At 37.9% G+C, this 9,440-nt stretch overlaps 2 protein-coding genes across 2 annotated transcripts in view; both read left to right on the top strand.

The window, feature by feature from the left end:
- The window catches only part of LOC122054014 (sm-like protein LSM2), an 8,144-nt gene extending 4,517 nt beyond the window's left edge, over positions 1–3,627 (top strand). The window contains exon 3 of the mRNA XM_042615877.1: positions 3,311–3,627. Coding sequence (XP_042471811.1) covers positions 3,311–3,430 — 120 coding nt within the window. The 3' untranslated portion in view covers positions 3,431–3,627. The remainder of the gene's footprint in view (positions 1–3,310) is intronic.
- A 727-nt stretch (positions 3,628–4,354) lies between these two features.
- LOC122035705 lies at positions 4,355–4,966 on the top strand. Its single transcript, XM_042594851.1, has 2 exons — positions 4,355–4,780; positions 4,898–4,966. Exons 1-2 carry the CDS (start codon positions 4,355–4,357, stop codon positions 4,964–4,966), a joined length of 495 nt encoding a protein of 164 aa, XP_042450785.1.
- Positions 4,967–9,440: the final 4,474 nt, after the last annotated feature.

Genomic DNA, 9,440 nt, shown 5'->3' on the forward strand with positions numbered 1-9,440 from the left:
GGTATTCATTGACTTAGAAAAAGCGTATGATAGAGTCCCAAGAGAAATTATATGGCGAATTTTAGAAAAGAGAGGTGTTAGCGTAACATATATTGAACTAATTAAGGATATGTATGAGGATGTAACGACCAGAGTAAAGACTTCAGGCGGAGTAACTGAAGCATTTCCAATAAAGATAGGGTTACATCAAGGATCAGCTCTAAGTCCCTATCTTTTTACACTAATTATGGACGAACTCACTGCGCACATTCAAGACACAGTACCGTGGTGCATGTTGTTTGCAGATGATATTATTTTGGTAGATGAGACACGTGAAGGAGTAAATGCTAAGCTAGAATCTTGGAGGGAAACACTAGAAGGGAAAGGTTTTAAGGTTAGTAGATTAAAGACAGAATATATGGAATTTAAGTTTAGCAATATTAGAAGTAATGAAACAATTGTTAAGATAGGAAAGGACGAGTTGCACCCGAGCGATTTAAATATTTAGGATCATTTTTACAAAATGATGGAGGGATTGAGAGAGATGTCTTACATAGAATACAAGCAGGATGGGTGAAATGGAGGGGAGCGTCGAGTGTTTTATGTGACCGTAAAGTACCTCTTAAACTTAAAGGTAAGTTCTATAAAACCGCAGTTAGACTTGCTATGTTATATGGAGCTGAATGTTGTGCTATGACTCGAGCACACGAGCAGAAGATGAGAGTTGCAGAGATGAGGATGTTAAGGTGGATGTGTGGGCATACGGCATACGAAGATGGACAAAATAAGAAATGAGAGCATTAGAGAGAAAGTCGGAGTTGCATCTATTGAGGAAAAACTCCGAGAGACACGTTTAAGATGGTATGGACATGTACTTAGACGACCAATAAATGTTCCAGTTAGGCGATGTGAAACTATGATAAACATGCATATCAAACGAGGAAGAGGAAGACCAAAAAAGACTTGGTTAGCAACAATAAAACAAGATAAAATTTATTTAAATATAGATGATGATATAATAGGAGATAGAGCTCAATGGCGTAAAAGGATTCATACAGCCGACCCCACCTAGTGGGAAAAGGCTTGGTTGTTGTTGTTGTTGTATGCTATGCCTTGTCAGTTTCAGGATTTTGCGACAAACAAAATCCTGCCGAATCGATTAATTGATTGATTTGGCATGATCTGATCAATTCGGAAGGATTCTGCGACAAACGGAATCTTGCCGCTGATCGATTCAACACGGTTATGTTTATCGGGAAAATCCTACCTGATTGACCAGATCAATCCGGCAGGGTTTTCCGAGAAAAAAAATTCTGCCTATGTAGACGCTTAGGCGCTAGGCGGCAGGCAACCCACCTACCGCCTAACTTCTTTTTTAACATTGGATGCATAGCATGAGCTTTATTATTTTTTCCTTTGTTTTTTTCTTCTTTCTTAATAAACAACAAATGGTATTTTGTTGCTAGGATACCCAAAGCTAGATGTAGTTGGTGAACAAATTTCTTAAGAGATATACTCATCTAAGATAATTTTGGTATCTCCAATCTCCTGCTGCTGACCTCAGAGGGTTTATATGGTTTCTGAAGATGAAGTCACTGGGGTTATGTTGCACTACCTTCTTGGTCAAACGAATTAGAGAGTTGTTGAATGGATGAATACGAAAATTTTGGAAAACAATTACATTACATCAAGCATTTGGTTTCATAATTCTCTTTTGATTTAGTGAATTCTCTAAGAGGCATAATGTAGTTCTGTAAAAAATAGTTATTAGCTTCCGTCAGTTTGATAGATGCTATGTAAGAATCCCACAAATCAATAGTATCTATTCATGTTTGTGATTTCACTGCTGTGGATTCCATCTTGTTTTATGAAAAATCCACAAATCAATAGTATCTATGCATGTTTGTGATGTCATTGTTGTGGATTCCATCTTTTTTTATTTAACTAAGTAGTCGCTTTCTATTTTGCTTTTAGATGATGTCAAATGTGATTGCGTGTTAGATTTTTCAGAATCTGATCTTGTTTTAAAATTCTTTATTGAACACTTGATTAGTTTTATGGGTTATATGGCACTCGTTGCGGGCAGGGATCCTCTGGTCCTGAACCAGTCCTAGACCTCCGCCCATTCATTGGTGGAGTGGACTATATCCCACCTGTTAAACAAGCGACGTCTAACTCACCCCACCAATGAATTTGTAGGGCCTACCCTGGTTGAGCAGATCCTGGACCAGAGGATCTAGCCTCCACTGGTTGCTATGTTTAGAAAACCCTTTTTTTACAATTATTTTATTATTTAGCATGTTTTCGTTTTGCTAATTACAAATCAATGAATGTATTTTTTCTCAAATCTCAAATTAGTTATTAACCATTGCATTATGTTGGTAAATGCCTAATCAAATACTATTTCTGAGTTTTCAGTACATATGTCTCATTTGAACTGCCCCATGCATTTAAAAATTAGGTATAATTTCCAAATCGAGTGGTCTTTCTCTTCTTATATCTCTTGTTTTATTTTATTGTTTCCTCAGATTGACCCTGTTCTGTAACATATCATTTATTTAGGCCAAATATAAGCTTCCTAATTCCCGCTACAATTTGTATTCACCTGCGTCCATTCCTGCAGGCTTTGTGATGTAGCACCGAACTCAACTCAGTGGGTGTAAAATTATTATTAACTGAAAGGTGATTTGATACAAAGGATCCTAACCACTTTTATACACCGGCCACTTTGATAGACCTGTGATGAGATCGGTTGTACTTAAAAGTTAAAAATACAACTTGTTTGCTTCCAAAAAAATTCAACAAACTCCCCAAATCAATCTAAATAACTTGGTTGAAATTTTAAAGTAACAGAATTTTCTCAATTAAACCCTGTTTCACCTTGTCACTGGAATACTTAGTTATTTGTTGTTTCACTAATGAATTTGGGAGAAATTAGAAATAGGGAATTGTGATCAAGAATTTAATATATCATATGATCCATTGTGATCCAGTGAAATTGAGGGTAAGCTTGTTAGATGTAGTGAATGTAAGGCATTTGAATAGGTGGGAATATCTCTTAGTCTTTGCAGCCTTAAGGTCTTCATAAACTTTTAATCTTTAGCTGATTTGTTTGAGAGCATAATTGTTTGAGTGGTTTTAGGTGTCATTAGGCAATTGGAAATATCAATTACAAGGAAGTTAAATTGATCTGACTGCTGAATAGTTTCTTTCCAGTGGGGTCTTAGATATAAACAAGCTTCTCTGTAGTGAATCATTACTGGTTTTGCATTTATTATTGGCATCGGTAGACCTTCTCCTGAGCTGATCTCATGTTCTTTAATCATCGCAGCTATCAGTTCGTAACTGTTTTATAAGGGGATCAGTGGTACGATATGTCGAACTCCCCCCTGATGGTGTGGACGTCGACATCCTCCATGATGCAACAAGGAGAGAAGCCCGTGGAAGCTGATTCTGCAGCTAGGAATTTTCAAATAGCACTTTCGTTGCTGGCCTTGGATTTTTTTTTGTCGACTCTTGCCACTTGTGCAAATGCAAATTAGTATCTCATGTTTGCACCACATTATACTGTGAAATAGTCTTAAACTGCTCTCGGTTTCAGGATTCAACGTTTTCATTATTCAGCCAGTTTTTTGTCTACTGGAATAAGACCAGAAGGTGTTGATTTTTCTTGTTGATTTTTCTTGCGATCACTGCAGAATGATTTTCTTGCCAACCGTTAGGGGACTTGTTGGATGAACAGGAAATTTGCTAAATCAACAAAAGGGGCGGCGATCTCAAAAAAAAAATTTGTATTATAAAATTATTATACGTAAAATATGATTATAATGAAAATTATTTTATCTAGATTGAAATTATAAAAGATGAAATGTTATTATATTTAAATATTCTTTTGATTAAAAATATTTTTATCTCTATTAATATTATAAAAGAAGTATTATTTTATTACATTAAAATTATTTAAATTTAATTAAAATCATTTTAGATCAATCAAAATCATTCTAAATTTAAATAATTTAAATTAAATTGTTAAAAATATTTTAATATAATAATGTTATATATATATTTGTTTTATTAAAATATTCTTGTAACAAAAGTGACACTCATATTTGAAATTCTTTCTTTTATTTTTTTTTAAAGAAACACTTTATTTTTATAAATTAATCATATTTTATTCTTTTCAAAATTATTTAATCCGGGTAAATTAGTCCCAAAATCAAAGTTTTCAATTTAAAGAGCGGGAAAATGAATTATTTGATATTCTCAGTCGAGATAAACTCATAAACCCGCGAACTGCCTATAAAATAACAAACAAACAAACAAAAATCGCTAATTAAACAAACAACCGACGAAGGAAGAAACGATCGAGCGCGCGATGGCGGCGGCGAACATGAAGATGAAGATGCAGCTGAGGAAGGGGAGCGAGGTTGAGGTCCAGCGGTGGGACGGCGACTCCTACTCCTGGCTCTCCGCCGACGTCGTCTCCGGCAATGGCCGCACCTACCTCGTCCGCATCCACGGGGCAACTACGTCCCAGGCCGCGGTACTCGAGCGAGTCGCTCGAAAGTTTATTAGGCCGACGCCGGTCCCGGTTGGCCTCCGCGCCCTCTACTCCTGGAGCACCGGCGACGAGGTGGAGGCGTTCGTGGACCACGCCTGGTGCCCGGCGGTGGTTACCGCCGTCGGCTACGGGAAGGTCGTTGTCTACCTTCACGGGAAGATGAAAAAAATCAGAGTCCGCACGTGCGAGCTTCGGCTGAGGAGGCAGTGGGACGGCAATCAGTGGACGCTTCTCGATAAGGTAAATCAATCACATATAGATTCTCAATCAATTAACGCTCTGTTTTTTTTTTTTTTTTTTTTGTGATCATTATTAAGATTTATGATTCGATATGTATCTCACATGTTTATCGCGCAGAAACCGAGGGAGGCGATTATTTCCCGTGAATTCCCGGCGGCGGCTGATTCACATAACGTTGCCGGCTAGCAGAGTACGTAGAATCTTCGGCTAAGAGGAGGAAGAGCAGAGGGGAGGAATTGTTTTACAAGATTCTGGTTATTCTTCTTCCATAGGACGTTGCAATTGAGTAATTAGGATTCATGTATAACTTTTTCAGGTTTAGGGTTCTGATTGTCCTTGCACCTTGTAATTAATTAGGATTTCGAATAACTTTTTCAGATTATGATCGTTCTTCCTTCGTAGGAAATTGTAGTTAACTCGGTTGAACGATAATATTTCTGTATTCATTAATATCACTTTGTCAGAAACTCCTTCCTTGTAAAATGTTATTACACGATTTCAACACCCTAAAATTGACTTTGATCATGCGACTTCAATGCCTGTAAAATTTGATTGATATAACTAGGATCAAGTAAATGAATACATCTTAAATATTTTATACATTGATACGGCGAATAAAATAGGATCCTAAGAATATGGTATAAGACTGGCCGACCGACTATGAGCGAACGAATATTTTATCCAATCGGACTAGGCATCCGATCAGATCCAATCCTCTTGGTTTGATTGGATCCCGAGTCTCCCTAGTTTGATTGGACACTTATTATTCGATCGAACTCCTTGTCTGATCGAATTCCGAGTCCTCGAGGTATCTAACCTTCCGCAGCTGACTAGACCCATTAAAGAGTGAGGCATGATGGGATAATAGAAGGGACTCGGCCGACCCACCATTGAAGTATACCAACCAATAGCCTAATATCCTTTTTGTCATCTTGTGTAATTACTGTCAGAAAATCGCTGGAATATTCCATATGTGATTCGTACAATGGAAGTTTCGACCTTGCAGGTGCATAGGTGATGGACATAATTTAGGAATGACTGTGATGTGTTAAATTAGTTGATCATATTTTAAAAATACATTGATATTCATGCAGAGATAAAACATCACTATATAAGGGGTCTCTACCTACAAACACAAGTAGGGCCGACCTTGAGATATGTCACCTAGGGTGACAGACTAGGGCCTCCGATTTTTTAGGGTCCCCAAATTTGACATACATATATATTATATATTATATAAATTAGATTGTTTTAATTCAAAATCCAAAAAATATATTGATGGATTATATTAATAAAGGCTCAACCAAAAATATACTTATCATTAAAATTTAAAAATCTAAAAAATGTAAAAAGAAAAAGAAAAAAAGAATGAAGGTCAACGGTGCTTTTTTCTGTCCAAACTTTATTTTTTTTTGTACATTTTTTTTTTTATTAATTTGTTTACAGAAGAGTGAAGTCTGAATCTTGAATATTAATTTCCCCCTTCTTCTTCTTTGAATCTCTTCTAATTATAATAGAAAAGTCTATTCTCTAATTAAAATTTTAATTTTATTAATATTATTATTCATCAATATATAAACGGCTTGAAAATTTTATTCATTGAAAATGAGGTATTAGAAAATTTTAATTTTGAACACCTTATTGATAATTTTACTTTTCAAAATACTAGAAGATCTTGATTTTTTCAAGAATTATTTTATATATATTTTTTTATATTTGTAGGTATTGCACTTTTTGGAGAGGTTCAAGAAATATATTTGGTATAATGTTGTATTTTTTAGAGAATCTTGAGAAATATATTTTATATAGAGTTTATCATATTTTAAATGAAATTTATTGATTTTCAAAATTTTCTATTATAAACTCTATTTACTATATGTAAGTAAAAAAAATTTCCAAGTCTCTTTTTGTCAAGGGCCCTTAAAAATCAAGATGGCCTTGAACGCAAGTAAGTTTTGCTATCAGAATTCACTATTCACAGCCACTCTTCTTTACTCTTTAGTTTCAGCTCTCTATCTAACTTGAGCGTTAGAGTACTTATACTTGGGACCTCTCCTTGACTTGGTCACTGACGTTTTCTTCCTCCTTCGTTCTTCTTGACAAGTAGGCTCGCTCAAGGTGCCAAGTTCCTCTTGTTCGGAGTCCCTTTGCTATCAACCTCAAAGTCACTTAACAAGCATGTCAACTTTCTTAATTTCAGATATGGTCATACATGAATAAAAAATAAACTCCAATTAAATCTATTCCAATCGTGTGGGAAATAAAAACAATATGATATGAACAAATCCTTCTAATCAAAGAGAGGTTGAATATAATTAGTCATTGCAAAGTTCAATTATCTGTATTGACGGGTCCGGTTCAAGGCGTACACCTCTAAGCCTATGCCTATGCCTGTATTTTATTGAGCCCCCAAGAATAATAATATTTTAATATTATTTGTATTATTATTTTTTCTTTTTAACTATATATATATACCCTTCATCTTCCAATGTCCTATTTTCTTAAACTCAAACGACTCATCGGTGATCTCACACTCTTTCCCTTCCCCGCTAGTGATCTGACTCTTAAAGGACGCTCATCTCATTCCTTGTAAGTAATTTCCTTCTCTTCCTCTCTCTTCCTCAATAAGAATGGGAAGTAGGGGTTCCTCATATATTCAATGAAAAACAGCGTTCATCTTCTTCCTCAATAGGAATAGGAAGCAAGCGTTCCTCATCTATTTGCAAAGCAGCCTCTTCTTCTTCCATAAGAAACCTTAGCTGATGTGGCAAATACAAGAGCCTACACATGGCAAGGTTAGGTCAAGAGTTAAGCCGCTAGGTCAAAAATCAAGCCAAGGTCTAAATCAAAAAGATTGGTTTAGGTTATGACATAGAGAACCTGGTGGCACCCAACTCCCTCAACTCCGTTACTCGACTCTCACGGCTAGCTAAGTCATGGCCAACTTCCTCAGTTCGGTACACCTGACTCTCCTAGCATGGTATGGTCATATGACTCCTCCTATTTGGTCAACAAACCTCTTCGACTCGGTCACTAGACTCTTTCAACTCAGTCATCTGACTTCTCCTACTCGATCAATAGACCTCTTCAACTTGGTTTACCAAACTCCTTCAGCTCGGTCATCCTCGATTGAGACTTACATCCTATGTGGTTTGTTGTACCATTTTTATCGGATAACGTGAATAATATAGCTGTTCCTCCCAGAAGATGTGGGCAAACATGTGGATAATGAAAAGGCATGACTACAACCCTATATAAACTCGTCCGCTCTTGCGAGTGCAAGTACCGACATACAATCATCTAGACTCTTAATTACTCCACAACTTTTACCTTTTCCTATCCCCTATGCTAAGTTGAAGGTCGGACTGGTCACACCAAGTCCCATCTTAGTGACCATTCTAACATATGTTGAGTGTTGTAGATATCCCAAATATTTTTTCATTAATGAAGCATCCAAGATTGCCCCCTCAGCAATTGCCTCCTGTTAACCCGCCATATCGTGATCTCAGACATGAATAAATTGGCATCCTTTATGAGAATGCTTGAACCGAGACGTTGAGATGGCGGAACTCGGTAGAACTGTCAAGGGTCCTAGCCATATAGGAGACATAGTTCATGGTGAGGCTTTCATCATGGCTAGGGAAGAGTTCCTATTGGTGCAACATCCCTCAGGTCAAGGTTGACCTGGTTGACCAAGCTGAGTCTTGGTTTGAGTTTAGATGTTTGACAATAAGATATTGATTGAAGAAGAGTCAAGTAGGTCAAGGGAGTGACCGGATACTTGACTGGGAAGTCCTAGTGAGTGAAGCTAGGCAGAAGGAAATCCTGGTGAGTGAAACTAGGTGAAAGTCCTGGTGAGTGAAGCCAGGTGAAAGTCCTAGTGAGTGAAGCTAGGCAGATGGAAAGTCCTAGTGAGTGAAGCTAGGCAGATGGAAAACCCTAGTGAGTGAAACTAGGTGAAAGTCCTGGTGAGTGAAGCCAGGCAAGGGAAAATTCAGATGGATCAAGGATGATCGGACATCTGGTGTTGGGAAGTCCAAGTAGGTCAAAGGATTGACTGGATACTTGGCACGAGGAAATACAGATAGGTCAAAGGGATTGACCAGACATCTAAATAGAAAAGTCCAAGTAGGTCAAGGGAGTGACCAGATACTTGGCATGACGAGAAAAGTCCAAGTGGGTCAAAGGAATTGACCGGACACTTGGTGGGAAGTCCTGGCAGGTCAAGGGAGTGACCAGATGCTAGGCATGATGTACCAATAGGTCAAGAATGACCGGATGTTGGTTTGGGAGTCTTGGAACTTGGTTTTGGGCAAAAACCAAGTGCTGGATCGATCAGGGGATCGATCCAGGAGCTGGATCGATCAGTGGATCGATCCAGGCTTTTCCCAGCGAACAGAAAGCCTCTGGATCGATCCGTGGATCGATCCAGATGTCCAAATCGATCGGTGGATCGATTGGGACGCGGCTGCTTCGCGCGATAAGCATTGGATCGATCCATGGATCGATCCAGGCGTTTTTCCTAGAGCACAGAGGCGCTCTGGATCGATAGGTGGATCGATCCAAAGCCTCCCCGATCGATTGGGAACATTTGAATCGATCGGGTTCCGACCGTTGGCGTCGATTTAAGCTACAGGCGTGCGATGGCTGCGGCATCTCT

This window comes from Zingiber officinale, chromosome 1B, assembly GCF_018446385.1.
Source record: "Zingiber officinale cultivar Zhangliang chromosome 1B, Zo_v1.1, whole genome shotgun sequence".
Lineage (NCBI taxonomy): Eukaryota > Viridiplantae > Streptophyta > Magnoliopsida > Zingiberales > Zingiberaceae > Zingiber > Zingiber officinale.